Source organism: Populus euphratica, unplaced genomic scaffold (assembly GCF_000495115.2).
Source record: "Populus euphratica unplaced genomic scaffold, PopEup_1.0 scaffold120.1, whole genome shotgun sequence".
NCBI lineage: Eukaryota > Viridiplantae > Streptophyta > Magnoliopsida > Malpighiales > Salicaceae > Populus > Populus euphratica.
The window spans coordinates 980,887-998,687 of record NW_011499918.1 but is presented as its reverse complement, the minus strand read 5'-3'; the positions used below and the strand labels follow the sequence as shown (position 1 = coordinate 998,687).

The following is a 17,801-nucleotide window of genomic DNA, read 5'->3' as shown; positions in this document are numbered from 1 at the left end:
GATACTAATTAAATACTAAATTACAAAAAAAAAAAAAAAGTCTCATTCATAAAAGAATAGAGCATCCATTCACTAATAACTTTAAATAAAACCAAATGTGCATCTGCATCAACATGTCTGAATTAACAGCTATGTCAATTAGAATATTAATAATAAAGAAAGAAAAAAAAAAGAAGAAGGTGGTGGTGGTCTTGGATCCAGATCTTCTGCTTTTCTTCTATAAACAAAACATGGGGTTCCCCCCTCAACAATCCCAACACAGACCAACTCTTCTCTTCTATCAGCAGCAATGCCTGCTCCTCTAAGGAATCTCTTATTTTCTCCCTGTATCTTCTCCTTCACCTTACTTCTATCTATAAACTCTCTTTTCTTTCGTTCTTGTTACTCCATCGATGAACAAGGCCAAGCCCTTTTAGCATGGAAGAACAGTTTAAACACCTCCACAGATGTACTCAATTCTTGGAACCCTTTAGACTCAAGTCCATGCAAATGGTTTGGGGTCCATTGCAACTCAGATGGCAACATTATAGAGATAAACTTGAGAGCAGTAGATTTGCAAGGCCCACTGCCTTCAAATTTTCAGCCTCTCAAGTCCTTGAAGAGCCTTATCCTTTCATCAACCAATCTTACCGGTGCAATACCAAAAGCGTTCGGAGATTATCTTGAGCTTACTCTCATTGATCTTAGTGATAATTCTCTCTCAGGTGAAATCCCAGAGGAAATATGCAGACTAAGGAAGTTGCAAAATTTGTCTCTCAAAAACTTTGTCTCTCAATACAAATTTTCTTGAAGGTGCCATTCCTTCTGATATTGGAAACCTTTCAAGTCTAGTGTATTTGACTCTCTTTGACAATCAACTCAGCGGAGAAATTCCACAGAGTATTGGAGCATTGAGAAGATTACAGATTTTTCGAGCAGGTGGGAATAAAAATGTTAAGGGTGAGCTGCCTCAGGAGATTGGAAATTGCACCGAATTGGTTGTTTTAGGCCTTGCCGAAACCAGCATTTCTGGGATTCTTCCTTCATCAATTGGGATGCTAAAAAGGATTCAAACTATAGCCATTTACGCAACACTATTATCAGGTGCTATCCCAGAAGCGATTGGAGATTGCAGTGAGTTGCAGAACCTGTATCTATATCAGAATTCTATATCCGGTCCAATCCCAAGGCGAATTGGGGAACTCAGCAAGCTTCAGAGTCTGCTCTTGTGGCAGAACAGCATAGTTGGGGCAATCCCGGATGAGATTGGAAGTTGCACAGAGCTTACAGTCATTGATTTATCCGAGAATCTTCTAGCAGGAAGCATACCAAGAAGCTTTGGAAACCTTTTGAAGCTTGAAGAGCTTCAGCTGAGTGTTAATCAGTTATCAGGTACCATACCTGTTGAAATCACAAACTGCACAGCTCTCACTCATCTTGAAGTAGACAATAATGGAATCTCCGGTGAGATTCCTGCTGGTATCGGCAACCTAAAGAGCTTGACTCTATTTTTTGCCTGGAAGAACAATCTCACAGGCAATATCCCAGAGTCTCTTTCAGAGTGTGTCAATCTTCAGGCTCTTGATCTTTCATATAACAGTCTTTTTGGTTCAATACCAAAGCAGATTTTCGGATTGCAAAATCTCACCAAGCTACTGATACTTTCCAATGAATTATCCGGCTTTATACCGCCTGATATAGGAAACTGCACCAACTTGTACAGGTTGAGGCTGAATGGCAACAGGTTAGGAGGTACTATTCCATCGGAGATCGAAAAGTTGAAGAGTTTGAATTTCATTGATTTGAGCAACAATCTTCTTGTTGGAGGAATCCCTTCATCAGTATCTGGATGTGAAAATCTTGAGTTTCTTGATCTCCATTCAAATGGGATCACTGGTTCTGTACCTGATACTCTGCCTAAAAGCCTAAAGTATGTGGATGTCTCAGACAATAGGCTTACAGGTTCACTGGCTCATAGCATTGGTTCATTGATTGAATTAACCAAGCTTAATTTGGCGAAGAATCAACTTACAGGAGGAATTCCAGCAGAGATATTGTCATGCATTAAGCTACAATTGCTTAATCTTGGAGACAATGGTTTCTCTGGAGAAATTCCAAAGGAACTTGGTCAAATTCCATCACTGGAAATCTCTCTCAACCTAAGCTGCAACCAGTTTTCTGGCAAGATCCCATCGCAATTCTCTGATCTCAGCAAATTGGGAGTACTTGACATCTCTCACAACAAGCTTGAAGGAAGCTTGGATGTTCTTGCAAATCTCCAAAACCTCGTTTCCCTTAATGTCTCCTTCAATGACTTCTCTGGTGAATTGCCTAACACCCAATTTTTTCGAAAGCTTCCGATAAGCGATCTTGCTTCAAATCAAGGACTCTACATTTCTGGAGGAGTAGCAACACCAGCAGACAACTTGGGACCTGGAGCACACACTAGATCAGCAATGAGACTACTGATGTCTGTTCTTCTCAGTGCCGGTGTAGTACTGATACTACTAACAATCTACATGCTAGTTCGTGCTCGTGTTGATAATCATGGGCTGATGGAAGATGATACATGGGAAATGAATTTGTATCAGAAGCTTGAATTCTCCGTCAACGACATTGTTAAAAATCTAACATCATCTAATGTCATAGGCACTGGCAGCTCTGGAGTTGTGTACAGGGTGACCCTTCCAAACTGGGAGATGATAGCTGTAAAGAAGATGTGGTCTTCAGAGGAGTCTGGAGCATTCAATTCTGAAATTCGGACACTCGGTTCAATCAGACACCGAAATATTGTCCGGCTTCTGGGCTGGTGTTCAAACAAGAATTTGAAAATGCTTTTCTATGATTACCTCCCAAATGGAAGCTTGAGCTCCCTTCTTCATGGTGCTGGCAAGGGAGGAGCAGAATGGGAAGCTAGATATGATGTTTTGTTAGGTGTGGCACACGCACTTGCATACCTGCACCATGATTGTGTTCCACCTATTCTACATGGGGATGTTAAAGCCATGAATGTGCTTTTAGGACCAAGCTACGAACCTTACCTAGCTGACTTCGGCCTAGCAAGAGTGGTAAATAACAAATCTGATGATGATTTATGCAAGCCGAGTCCAAGACCTCAACTTGCTGGTTCTTATGGATATATGGCTCCAGGTACTTGTTCGTTTTTGTTCAATCAAATTAATTTAATTTCTTCGGTTAATTTGATTCCACTAAATCACTAGCAATGTCTAATTAATCTTAATTTCTGTTTTTGCTGTAGAGCATGCATCGATGCAGCGTATTTCCGAGAAAAGTGACGTGTACAGTTTTGGGGTGGTGCTTTTAGAGGTTTTAACAGGAAGACATCCATTAGACCCAACTTTGCCTGATGGTGCACACTTAGTTCAATGGGTTAGGGAACACTTAGCAAGCAAGAAAGATCCAGTTGACATTCTTGATTCAAAGCTTAGAGGAAGAGCTGACCCTACAATGCACGAAATGCTCCAGACATTAGCAGTTTCAATCCTGTGCATCAGTACTCGAGCTGATGATCGTCCAATGATGAAGGATGTTGTTGCAATGCTGAAGGAGATTAGGCACGTTGAGACCGTAAGGCCAGAACCTGACCTGTCAAAGGGGGTTAATTCGACAGCAGTTCGCTCATCACCTCCTGCTAAGATTGTAGTTTCACAAGGATCTTCAGATTGTTCCTTTGCCTTCTCAGATGATTCAATCTAATATGGAATAAAGGTTTGGACAGCAGGAGGTTTCTTTAGTGCTTCAGTCAAGACAAGGATCCACTAAAACGTGCAACCACAGTGAGAATTTTTAGTATAATCTTTTTTCCCTTTTGAACTGTAATTCTTACAATATATGGAGCTGTAGACTGTAATACTGAGTCATTAGAGTAAATTCAGCCAAGTACATTAACAAATGTATCAAAAATAAGAACTTCAGGGGTTCATAAGAGGGTTAAATTGAAAGATGTTTGATAGCTCCAATACTAGAGGTGGATTGGATTATCCTGGGAGTAGGGATGGAAGCTGTTACTTAGTGGCAAGAGAATGACTGCAAGGCATGTGGACCAATGATTAGCACATTTGGATCCAAGTAATTAGAATTTATTGCCTGGGAAAGGATTCTCTCCCTCCCTCTCTCTCTCTCTCTCTCTCGCATAATAAATCCAGTCTTTCCATCAGAGCTCACATGGACCCACGTTTCTAACATCACATGACCATGTGCTGTCTGAGAGAGACTTTCTAGCAAGGAACAAGAAAAAGCTCTTTCAAAGCATACTAAACTTGATTTATAAGAGACTGTATGTCTTAACTCGGAAGCACATGCACATGCACAAGCAGGATCATCAGACCTGTTTGGAAAAGCAAGATAATGATTTATAAACAAATATTGCTCACATGCAAGAGGTTTCGAGACCCACGCGATAATTATAGTAGTCAGGAGAGAGACGTAAGCTCGTCCACTCTTTTATTTTTTTTGTTGTTTTAAGAGTAATTGCATGAAAGGAAAGAAACTGTATAGAGTAGGAGATATATACCTTAAATAGTATAAATACTTGTTATCCTAGTTTATCTGATGAATAATAACAAGGAAAAGAAGTAAAAGCTAAAAAAAAGAAATGAAAAGGAATAAAAGTTGTGAAGACAAATAACACATGAGTCGGTTAAAGCTCTACCAATAAGTTGTGAAGACAAACAACACATGAGTCGGTTAAAGCTCTACCAAACAACTGGTTTCTTGAAATTTCTTAACCATTCGATTAGTTGATTACATATGAACTTGTACTAAACAAAATCTCAATATCAACAAAAGCAATGATATCTTATGAATCTTTGATGCACTAAATGAACCTGAAAGTAGCTACGATGTAAAACCTTGGTTCAAGCTCTACCAAACAAGACTAGACCAAATCAAAAATATCCTCATATGATGATATCGATAAATCTTATAAAAAACTTAGTTACTTCTCTCATACCAGATGAAATAAATCGAGGCTAAAAGGGTTAACTGAGCAAATAGATGCATAAATTCCTTTTTTTTTCAACAGCATGTATGCCCAATAAAGTAGTTAATGCTATGTCAAAGAAGGTCAACTCATAAAAGTCATGCTAGTGATAGCACCCTAAACTATACCAGAAATAGAATACTGAAAGAATAAATATTCATGTGTCTCAACTTGTGACCCCTAAAGAATATGTGTCGAAAAGGAAATTAATAGAAAAGCATGTAGTATGTTTATAGTGTTGAAACAATCCATAAAAGCAAGCCATAAGATAAAACAATGTCTCAAGATGAAACTTGAAAAACAAAGAAGTTGGTACATAGAGTTTATGGGTGTGAAATCTTTAAGAACTTCTCATGCCAAGTCAATAGATAACCTTGCCATTGAGTGACCATTCTAGAAATAATGGTCTAATAAGGCATTCTTGGGGTTAAAAGTAATCGAGTCGTAAATATACTGGAGCTTCGGTCTACCTAATTAGAAAACCCAAGTATTCTCATCAATGATGTCTGAGACATTACCATTCCACGATAGCATAATAGAAATGAGCACTTTGAAAGGCACTAGGTCACATAATTGTTGTCCATTTGACAGCCAATAGTCTAAACACAAAAAGATAATAGTCTCATCACCAATATTAGAACTAGGTTACATAATTGTTGTTCATTTGGCAACCAATAGTCAAAACACAAAGAGGTAGTAGTTTCATCACCAGTATTAGAAACAAGCTTCCCTTTACATTAATCTCTACTGAGTAGAATCTTCTTTAATGACAAAGAGGACACTGAAGAAGGCCTGACATGCTAGAAGTACATGTCTATGAGAATTGTTATCGCCAAATATGTTTAAGAATAATAACTTTATTTCAAGTTTAAGCCTTTTTATTCCTAGGCCACCCTCCTTAAAGGGATAACAAATATAGGCCCAGACCATCTTAACCCTTAAGTGGAAGAGAGAGTGGCATTTGTAAAGGAAGGCATCAAAGATATCCTTTTATCTTTTTAATAATAGAACAATGGAGAATAAACATAGAGGACTGATAAACCTAGATGAAAAAAAAATTGATTTGATTAGTTAAAGACGTTGAATACAAGTAAGAGAAGTTGAGGTCTACGACTTAATCTTGGAGAGAATTTGCTCCACCAAAGGCCTTACAATCAGAGTGAGTTAGTCTAATAGATATCAATAAGACACTCAGGTATCTTGTTAGCAAAGAAATGACACTTGAAATTAGTGCTAGCTAATTCTCCTCGAAATATGTATAGGTGTAATAATTGACTAAAAATATAGGGGTAAAGTGTTGTTTTGATATAGGCTACACAAACAATACCAAATCAAGGTAAATGTTAAATATTAAATATAATCTTGAAATAAAAATAAAGGTGATTTTTTAATTGTCATACACTTGAAATTTAAAGGTATTTTTTTTTATATAATAAAGATAGTCTCTAATTCTAAATTCATTAATTTTATTCACAAATACTTTAATACATATTTTGACATACAAATATCATAAGGTTATAACACTCTTGATGATATGCATACAATTTTATTTGCAAAATTTTGATAAGATATTACAAGTTTTATTGAATATAAAAACTAGATACATCGATAACATTATTTAGGATTGAGTCCTTTAAAAGAAGGTACCTGACACGACTAAAAGATTGTTCCACTAATGGTATATCAAACAAGTATAGTATAAACTCTTATTATTGAATTGGAAACCACACACAAAGGAGGTTCCAATCAGATTATATATTGTTAACATGATTACATTAGTCATCTTATTCAATTAATGCTAATACTTGTAAATCTCGTCAAGCATTCATGATTATAACTTATGTTAACAACAAATCAAGTTCCTTTCATAGCTCAGGTGTCGGTTATACCATACATTATGGGCTATGAAAGTGCCAAACATTTGTTGTACCAAGTGTTATGTAACATAAATCAAGATTAGTCATTTAACAAGCAAAGTATTAAAGAGTGAACAAGATAACAAATATAAAACATGTTAGTATCAAACATTAAAGTCCATATTAAGTTTACATTATACTTATTCTTACACCATTAGTGTAACCTTTTCACCTTGACATAATTAACTTAGCTAGACATAATGAAAGAAAGCAAAATAGATAAACAAAATAAGAACATAAAAGTTAACTAAGTAAAGGAAAGGAAATGAAAGGCATAAACTTAATATTAATGAAAACAAAGCATAAAAAATACAAAGAGAGAAAGGAAGAGCATGATCTTGATCTGGAAATCAAGATGCCTAAATGCATGGCAAATGCCTCCTTTTATAGGCCAAAAATGGGAACTATTGATTTGATGACTAATTGATAAGTGGGTGACCAACTTTTGACTTGGTGACAATCCTTATCTTCTCTTGTCTGCCCAAAACGTCATTGATAACGTCAAAATTGGAGCCAGTTGCAAACATGAAAGTTGTAGGCAATTGTCTCAGCTTTCTTGTGTAAAAACTTCAGCTCATTTGGACTTCTAGAACTCCAGATATGGCCAAAATACCGAACAGTGCTCGGGCTGGAAGACAGATTCGGGCTTCTTTGTTGTTGCTACAATTTGGACTTGATAATGGCCTTTTTAGATCTTGGGCTCCATATGAAAGTTGTAGGCCTATGTCTTACCTTTCCATCCATATAAATTTGACCTAAATCTGAGATATATAGCTCTAGATATGACCCAATTACCGAACAGTGTTCTGGTTTGGATTGCACCGACATCTCTTTTCTAAGTTTGGTCATCTCTTTATCCTTGCAATTTAAGTTCTTCAAGTCATCAATCAATCCTTTCATTTATGTGATAGGCCTGCATTAAAAATAGATATTTACCATAAATTATAGGTATCTTATATTATTAGATACATTATTATAAAACATATTTTAGTTAAGGAGTTATTGATATTTCAAGTGCAAAATGATGATATAAAATCATGATAAAAATGCACTTTTAAGTACTAATCAGTACCCAAAAAACAAATACAATCACACAATTAACATACACAATTTCACCATCATAGTTACTAATACTTTTCAAAACTAAACAAGCAATTCTCATCTCTTTAACACCTTTATAAACACATTAGTTTTTTAATAAATTCTTAGTCTAATACACTTTTTCTTTCTTTTTTAAACAATAGATAAACTTCTATTTTTATTTTTATTTTTATTTTATATAATCATTGAACTATCATTGTCTTGTTCACGATACCTCTTGATTAAGAATCCAATTCTTCACTCATCTCAAACATTCATCAATTATATTTTAAATTAATTATAGCAATTGTATTGTTACAATCATCTTCATTTATAATTTTATTTAGCCTTCTTTATATAATCATCTCAATTACTCTTTGTTCATAGCCCAAATCAATTTAGGTTTTATTAAACTATCCAATATCCTAATCTTGTTATGTTTATTCATCATATTCAATGTTTAAAACTCTAACTTTAACCTTCTTATAGGTTCGTTGAACACATTCCATACCTTGAATTATACTTTCCTTTTACTCTGGTTTATCAATTATATTTATTTTTTTAACATTTATTAAATCATTTTTTACTAGCTACACTTTTATTAATTCATTTTGAATTTCATGGTCTCATTTATGGATTATCATTAAAAATCTCCATTCACAACATCAATCCTACTTAATATAGCTCATTTATATCACTTTAAAATCTCAAATATTCCTCAAGCTCATTTAAGCTCATTTAAGACTCACTCATATATTTTCAATATTAATATTACTTAAGCCAATTTATGGCTCATTAAAATTATCCATGACTATGAATTATTTTTAATTATAAATAATTCATATTTCAAAATATAATATCTTTCATTTTTGTAGCTAGATTAATATTTAGTATGTTAGATCCATCATTGTGATCAATTTATTTTTTTCCTATTAAATTTCACTGTTATGGACAAGATAAAAGTTATGTAATAAATTTTATCATTGTAGTCAATTAATTTTTTTTCCTTATTATATTTATGCTATTATGGTCCATTCAACTTTTCTTATTAGTTTTTCCAATCCCTTAATTTCTCATATAATAAATTCCGCCATCACAGTTGGTTTAAATTTTACATAATAATTTTTCCCCATAAACATAACCATATATATATATATATATATATATATATATATATATATATATATATCCTACATGACATTTTTAGATCATAATGAATTTATACTCACATAAATCATATATATTTGTGTTTTCCTACTTCATATCAAATTCACATTAACATGATTTATTTCAAATTTAAACTTGTAACATTCACCAAATAATATTCATATATTTCATTTACAATAATAAATAATTAAATAAAATGCTTCTTTTACTTAAAGCAAGGTGGGTGATAGATAGCAAAAACATATAATAATCAATGAAATACTAAATATTCACCTACACATTTCATATATAAAAGTTTGAAATTGATCAAACTCTAATACAATCAATTAACTAGACATGCAATATTTAATCTAACTCAATCCCATTTGTAATTACTATCGCACATCAAATATTTATGAAATATACAACTTAAATCAATTAACCATAGTTAACCTTTTAAATCTTTCCAAATTCTCTAAACTAGAAATTTGACCAATTATAGTAAAACTCATAATTTGTCATGTTATTTCTCAAACATGTTAATTTTAATGTCAAACATATAATACACAAACCCTCAACAATTGATCATCAAAATAAATAAAAAATCTCTAAATTCAATATATAGCCCACCACTTATAAATCAAGAAACTCATGTCTTTCATCAAATTTTATTTTATTTCATCAATTTCCTAAATTGTTAACACAATTAATTAACCCTAACTTTATATTATTAAATTCACATTCTCACATTAATATTTCAAAGTTTTATTCTCATACTTCCTACAATACAAACCTAACATAAAAGTCATATATCCTATTTAAAAATCCACTTTAAATACAATCAACACATAAACTATTTAAACAATACAATTTAATCAATTTATAAAGGTTATCTTCACATATATTTTTTCAAAATTATTTAAATAATCATTTGACCAAATCTTAACAAAATCCTTAAATTTTTCATATCTCTTTTACTTCTTCTTCTCTGTTTTTTTTTTCTTAAATGTATTTATTTCAATATTCAATCCTACCAAAACAACATATAAACAATCAGAATTTTATCCATCATTTATATTTTTTAAACAACAAAAATATTTATTTCAATACATGTCATTTATTTCTTCTACCACAATTATATTAGCACTTAATCCTTAAGGCTTTCACATTATTTATACACATTCCGCATCATTAAATCCTCATTACCTAATTTTTCAAAAACACACAAGCATTATAAAATTCAAAGTATTCAACCCAAAACTCTTTTCCAAATACAATTTATCATTCCTACACATTTAATAAACTTCCAACATCATAAATTTGAAACATTTTCCCATCTCCTTTAAATGTTCCCCATGGCCGCCTTAGGTTTTATTTCTCATTGATTTTTTTATTTTTTCTCTTGAATTATTATTACCATTATCTATTTCATGTCAAGTAAATCAACAACTATAAAATAACCTCCAAAAAAAAAACCCACACTCATGGCCAACCATTATAGAGTTAGAAATCCAAAATTTATTTTTCAATTCTTTCAATCTTTCCCTGATCCAAAAATTCTCAAATGTCCCATTATCAATCCCACAAATTGTAACTCTCACAAATATCAACAAACCCTAACAATCTAAAAATTAGAGCTTTTATTTTCCTTTTCAATAAAATTCAATTAAAAAGATATAATTCATCTCATCCAACAACAATCAAGCTCATTCTCATTTGATGAGTTCGAAACAACTTCTTCCATAATTTCCACCTTTTCATTTCCAAAATCACCACTTTTCTCTTATTGGTTTCAAGCTTTCAAAGTAAAGAGAGCAATATTGTTAAGACTTGCTTTACTTGCTATAATTAGACATCTTTAGCATAAAAGTATAAGCGACTATGATATAAATTGATATTGATGATAAAATAGTACTGTATATTTATAGAAACAAGAAAAATCATAAAACTAAGAATAAAACATTGATTGAACCTTGAAACATGATTGGTTTAAAACCAACAGATGTTTCTGTCTACAAGCCATCATTAATCATCCCTCTATAGCAAAATAAAAGATCAAGAACTTCTAAAAGACATTTGTAAAGGTCCATATATTTTAATGTCAATAGAAGCATAAAAATCCTTCAGTGAAAAGAGAAATGCCATCAAATACTAACAATAAAAGGAACATGGGAACTCACTACACAGCTTGAAGAAGCACTTCATAAAATAAAGTCAGTCATGCACCTGCTCTGGAAATCATTGCCTCCATGATATCAGAAGGAAATCTCTTTCCATATAGTTTCTTTCTCAACTCAATTACTACACATGCTTTGTAGGAAAAGTAAATAAACTTAAGATGATATGAGTCCATACAAATAAATATAGCCCTAAAAAAATAGTTTTCAATAAAAATTAAAATTGTAAAAATCAAATATTCTATTTCAAACAAGAAGTGAAACAATTCTATAATACGGCTAACAATCAATAAACAATTATAAAGAAAGACTAGAATTAAAAACTATGCTTTAACTTTTTTGTAAGTAAACTAACAACCACCCTTTTAGCATCTTGTATAATTTTACGCACCATCATGGTCTCATCAAAAATATCATTTTTTTTGTTGGATTGTTCTCTCTTCCACATGCTTTTTAGGCTTTCTTATGAGATGATGACTTTTAAGCCTTAATTCATGATTTATTTTTTCTTTTATCTATGAAATTACTATTACTTTAGATGTGTTTTGCTTCATTCAAAACCTTTTATTCCTATAATCCTGAAGCTAACCATGATGAAATAAAATGATCAAGAACACACCTATACATTTATTTAAAATAAAGTGATTCCATTATCAAAAAGACAACATTCAATGGGTGGTTTTAGAAATTGTTAATGAGATGGATACAAATAAGCTAAATGTACTTGTTTTGTTGAATTTTGAAAGGCTAAAAAGAATATAATAATTAGTATTTTGTGATTTTTAATGTTCCATGTACAATTTAAACTTTCTTTCTGGATTGAGCTATATAGCTGAGCTCTATAGCCCATTCTTGTAAGCAACTTTAGCAAGTAGTTATGTATCTAATTATAAAGTTGAAGAGAAATTTATAGCTTATCAATTTAATCCCACTTCATGCTCCCTATATATATAATGCAACATCATGCTATGCAAGAATATAAAAATGGCATGGATTGAAATGAATCCATATCTTGGTTTTTCAAATCTCAAAAACTGGCTTTAGAATCAACTTGATTAAAGGTTATTTGGGGTTGCCATACAACATGTGTTTCATAATATTTTTTTTAATTATTTGTTTAAAATTATTTTTTTTATACTTTCAGATTGTTTTGTTTTGATGTGTTAATGTTAAAAATTATTATTTTTAATATATATATATATATATATATATTAAAAAATAATTACTACCGCACTGGATTTCCCCTAAAACAAGCTATATTACACATAATAAGATATAAAACACTATGAAGATCATGCCTTACTTCACTCCACTCGCTAGTAAAGTTAATATGGACATAATAACAGTTACCTCAAGCACATAATCTGATTGAACAAAATAAAAGAATTTAGGACCATAATGATAAAAACACTGTAATGAATGTAATTTCTAGCTTTCGCTAGACACTTGGGCCGTTCCACTGTGAAATCCAGCTGCAGCATGCTATTTTCTTAGGTTTTTGTTTCAGCAGATTGTCCATCACCCTTCCTCGTGAGGTCTATCAGTCTCTTATTCCAAGGCGAGAGGGGGGCGTCGTGCCTCTTCTGCTACTCTGAGCTCCAAATCCTCCAATGCTTGACTACTAGTAATGGAGGTTTCAGTGGTGGCATTGGCGCGCATCCAGGCTTCATGAAGTTGCAAGACAAATTCCAAATGCCACAGAACTTCCCCCATTGTTGGACGATTCTTCCCCTCATCAGCAAGGCATTTTTCTGCTATCTCTCCAAACTTCTTCAATGACTCAGGGCAAGAATTTCCTCCGAGACGTGGGTCAACGATGGTCTCCAGTGATTTCTGCCGCTGCCACTTCATTGCCCACTCTGCGAGGTTGATCTGGTCTTTTGGCAAGCTTGGGTTTATAACAGGTCGAGAGCAAACAACTTCAAACAACACCACGCCAAATGAGTAGACATCAGATTTCTCAGTCAACTGCTGTCGACGATAGTATTCAGGATCAAGATATCCAAAGCTTCCTTTCACTGCTGTACTAACATGTGTGTGGTCCAAAGCTGGACCAGCTTTAGACAACCCAAAATCTGCCATTTTTGCTACAAAATTTTCATCAAGCAGTATGTTGGTTGTCTTAATATCCCTGTGAATTATTCCACGATCTGCTCCGGTATGGAGATAATGGAGTCCCCTGGCGGCACCAATGCATGCTTCTAGTCGCTGCTTCCATGTCAATGGTGGGAAATCACTCCCAAAAAGATGACTTCGAAGAGTTCCATTTGCCATATACTCATAAACCAAGATCATTTCATTCTGTTCTTCGCAGAACCCAATCAACGAGACCAGATGCCTGTGCCTTAACTTTGAAAGCATCTCAATTTCTGTTTCAAATTCAGTCAAGCCTTGCTTGGATTGTGGGTTTGACCGTTTGATTGCTGCAAGTGTGCCATCTTCAATCTTCCCACTGTATACTTTACCAAAGCCTCCAACTCCTATCACCAAACTGTCATCAAAATTGTTCGTTGCCGCACGAATCTCTGACAAGGTGAAACGCCTGCCAACTCTAGTAGACGCTGCCAACGATCCATTTAGAGAACGGACCCCTCCCTTATTATAAGCAATGCTACTTACAACAGCACCATGCATGAATAGTGGCCGCCATCCAGGAGGGTTGCCTTTGGCATCACTCATTTGTTTTCTTCGATATTTGCCGAAGCAAAAGATGCAAGTAAATGTAATAGCAGCAATGAGGACAGAAGCTACACCTGCTCCAACCCCCAACCAGAGAGTCCAAGATTTTGAATGACTTCCAGATTTCTCAGTTGAATCAATTCTGTCAGCATATGCAAGATTCGCACTTCGGCTCAGCTTGAAAATCTCCAGTCCGTTCAAGAGAGCATCAGTTCCTGAAGCACCAACTGCAGTGTCAGGACCCAGTTGGACCCAAAGGGTGTTGGTCTTGGAGGAAACCGTATCATAATAATCCTGATGATATGCTATGTTCTTCCCTCCTGCCCGTACATAAACATCAAAGCTATCAGCAGCTGTCTTGTTGTTTATATAGACCCTGAAAATCCTCTGGTTTGCTTTGTCATATACCAGCTCACAAAAATGTAACCGGATTAAATAATCAAAACCAGGATCTACTTCGAATTTCCATGACATGTTAAACTTTTTCTCCAAGACTTCTGTGTTGGACATGATCCTTGCTGTTTCATATACAAGAAGTGGAGCCACCAAGGAATCATTGTTCGATGAATAAGTGACATTAGAAGTATTCCTGACTTCAACACCAGCATCTGCTGTAATCATGTAGATGGAATCCATTTCCCATTTCCTCCAAAGCTCTGAATCTTGAATAGTTTTGATCTCCTGTCCCCCAATATTCAACCGATACATAGTTTCAATCCCCCGTCCGCTTACATTGAAATTGGCATTACTTCCACCCACTTTACTAACTGAGTCTGCAAAAAGTGTGCCAACCACAGGGACAACCTCTATGGCATTTATGAACCCGAATGATCCCCTAGATGAAACAAATTCAACCACAAGAACATCATTGATTGCTAGAATATACTCTTTGACCAAGGACAAAGAACTTGAATTGCTGTTGGAATTCTGCAAGTGCAAATTCTTGTTTGAAATCTCGACCGGAACATTGAACTCAGTCATCAGTTTCAGACCATTAGCCACGACACTAAAAGAGGACTCATTAACGTTATAATTCTCAAAAGGGAATGGACAAAAATGGAGTCTAAGAAAGTAGTTTCCCTGCATTCCAGCAAAAGTATAATTCAAAGCATTGAAAATCCGGGCAGTTTTGTAGAGTGGCCCTAAGGTTGAATTGCCATCAGCAGTAGAATCAGTAGCAGCAACACCAGGAGAACTGACAGTGAAATTATCATTTGGGGCCAAATCACCAATCCATCTCCTACCATCCACAATAACACTGCTATTTGCACCACAGTTTACCAAAACAGGTTTTGACTGAGCTTCTCCACTGCTAACAGATAGGAACACTATGATCAGAAATACAAGACCCAAAATCCCTCTTCCCTGGACCTTCTCCATTACAGCCAATTTCCCTCAAGAACCTTCAAAAATACAAAATCAATCCTCGATTGTCCAACAAGAACCAGCCAAGAAAAAAAACAGTATTTCACAAAATGCGTGAAAATCCCATCTCTTTATTCACCCAAATTACCTCACCACCATCATCAAAAGGCTCACAACAATTTCATACATTAAAGCAGCATCAAGAATTCTCAACAGACTTCAACAGTGCATCAAGTTACCTTCTCTAGTCCCATACAGGCATCTGAATAATGTTTATCAAAAACCAGCTGCACATCCTCCATGAATCCACCCTCTCCAATCAGCAACCCCAGACACCATTCAGATCTGATGAAGCAAGAAGAAACATGCAAGAACTGAATACAAAATGGCAATGAGATGTAAAGAAACAAACTTTTGCTCACAGGAAATGAGATTGAAATCTAGAGAAAATTATCGCAAGAAACAAATCTTGAAAATACTAATTGTGGCTATCAAAACAAAGGAAATAGAACATGGGTTGTAGTTAAAAAAAAAAAAAAAAGGATTGGAAAGTTCACTTCTTTCCATCCTGTAGTTGTCCGTTCTATGCTTTAAAGACAAGAATCTGACATGGCTTAAGCCTCCTTTTTATTATAATCTTTTTTAACTGTTGTCATAAGGCTATCTCACACAAAGACAACATCTTTTGTGATCTTATGATAGTATTTTTCTCTACTTATGGTGGTTTTTGGGCAGTGTAACCAGAGATCGATGAGATGGGGTTCCATTATTGGTGAGGTGAGTCACATGCAGATGTCTGGAAGATGATGAGCAGTGATCCTGTACTGTAGTGACTGAGGATTAACAAAACTACCCTTTGAGTTTCAGCTAGAGCTAAAACAGCTGCGCCTTGCCTCCTTTATTGACCGTACCAAGAGTACCCCTATTAGGTCCTTGAGGGTCCTTGTCCTGATCTCATCTCTATGGTCAAATTAACCAGTTAACGCCTGCCATCTAACATGCTTGCATGTCTTCCTCCTCTCTTCAATCTGCATCCACAATTGCATTGAAAATACATTTATCCTAGTCACTAGTACAATTTCTTTATGTTTATGCAGCGTGGGACAAGAGAATACGTTGCCGACTCTTGTTTCTCACGCTAGTTTTCTTTTTCCTTTTCTTTTACATTTTACTAGAGATTAGGGTTTTTAGCATCCAGTTTTTTTAGCACTGAATCCATTATGCTAGCTTAGTTAACAATAAATTTAAAAACATAAGTTTTGGTTATTTTTTTTAGAAAGAAAAAAATATAAATAATATAAACATAAACATTTTAGTTGAAAAAAATAAAGATAAAAATATAAAAAACATGTATAAATATGTTTTTGTAATAATTTGAGAGTGGTTTTTTATATTTTTAAAATAAAAGGTACAAAAAAATATTTTTTTTATTGATATTATCTTTATCTTTTTTACCTCTGTACTATAATCATACACCATAACATATAATTGATAAGTATAAATTTTATAGAATTTCTAGATTTACTGTATAAGAAAATATTAGATAAACCTAGTTGAATTGATTGCGAAGAATTTATCAATTAACATATATTTTATTTTAGGGGATTGGGACATGTTAGACCAGTGCATTTACATTGATTAATGTATTCATGTTGAGAAAAAAATTAAAATGACCCAGGAAATTTGATATTTTTTTATAATAAAGATCATCATGATGAAGATTATAAAAGTGACACATATATTTGAAATTTATCCATTTTAGGTTGTTGGACTGCTAGTCCTTTTAATATAATACAAGGAAATAAAAGGTTAGGAAAACAATCAAATCCAAGTAGTTTTGAGTGATTATATATCATCCAAACAAGTCTATAAATTGGATTTGATGGACCAACAACCTTGAATCAAACTAGTCATTTATATATCTTTGAAGTCTAACAATTCCATATTTTATTGAAAAATCAATGGATTGATGTATAGTTAAAAGGGAATTCATAATTAATTTTTATTGTGATTGAATGATAGGTTTGATATGTCAGTTGATCAATTTAAAATGATATTTTATTAAAAAAAAAATTAAGATTTAAAATATTGTTAAACCATCAAATTATTTTGTTCCATAGATAGGGATAAGGTCTCTTTTTTTTTTTGACAATCTCCATATCTCTTTTTTTCTTTCTTTCTTTCAAAAATCAATTTTATTAATGTTATGGAAGGAAAAAAAAATCGATGAGATACAATATTAGGATATCAACCAAATATATATCTCTAGCTAGCGTTATACAACATATGAAAATCATATGCTAATCTCTATTAAATTACTATTCAAATGAGATTATGGATGTCCTTTAAGTTTACAATATTTTTGAAAAAAATTTATTCCACAGATAAATTATATTAATTAATTGATTGATATTAACATGATTAATCAATTCAATGACTTATTAATTAGTAAGATGA

At 33.5% G+C, this 17,801-nt stretch overlaps 1 protein-coding gene and 1 pseudogene across 1 annotated transcript; one reads left to right on the top strand and one right to left on the bottom strand.

Moving 5' to 3' along the window:
• Window positions 1-47: 47 nt before the first annotated feature.
• On the top strand, window positions 48-4,087 carry LOC105134882 (probable LRR receptor-like serine/threonine-protein kinase At4g26540; annotated as a pseudogene).
• An 8,487-nt stretch (window positions 4,088-12,574) lies between these two features.
• LOC105134881 (probable receptor-like protein kinase At1g30570) lies at window positions 12,575-16,417 on the bottom strand. Its single transcript, XM_011039459.1, has 2 exons — window positions 15,584-16,417; window positions 12,575-15,382 (listed from the first exon to the last, which is right to left on the bottom strand). The coding sequence occupies exon 2, from the start codon at window positions 15,357-15,359 to the stop codon at window positions 12,849-12,851; it is 2,511 nt and encodes an 836-aa protein (XP_011037761.1). The 5' UTR covers window positions 15,360-15,382; window positions 15,584-16,417; the 3' UTR covers window positions 12,575-12,848.
• Between the last annotated feature and the right edge of the window lie 1,384 nt (window positions 16,418-17,801).

Coding starts and splice junctions, on each gene's coding strand:
- LOC105134881 (XM_011039459.1), bottom strand. CDS start 15,359: ATGGAGAAGGTCCAGGGAAGAGGGATTTTGGGTCTTGTATTTCTGATC.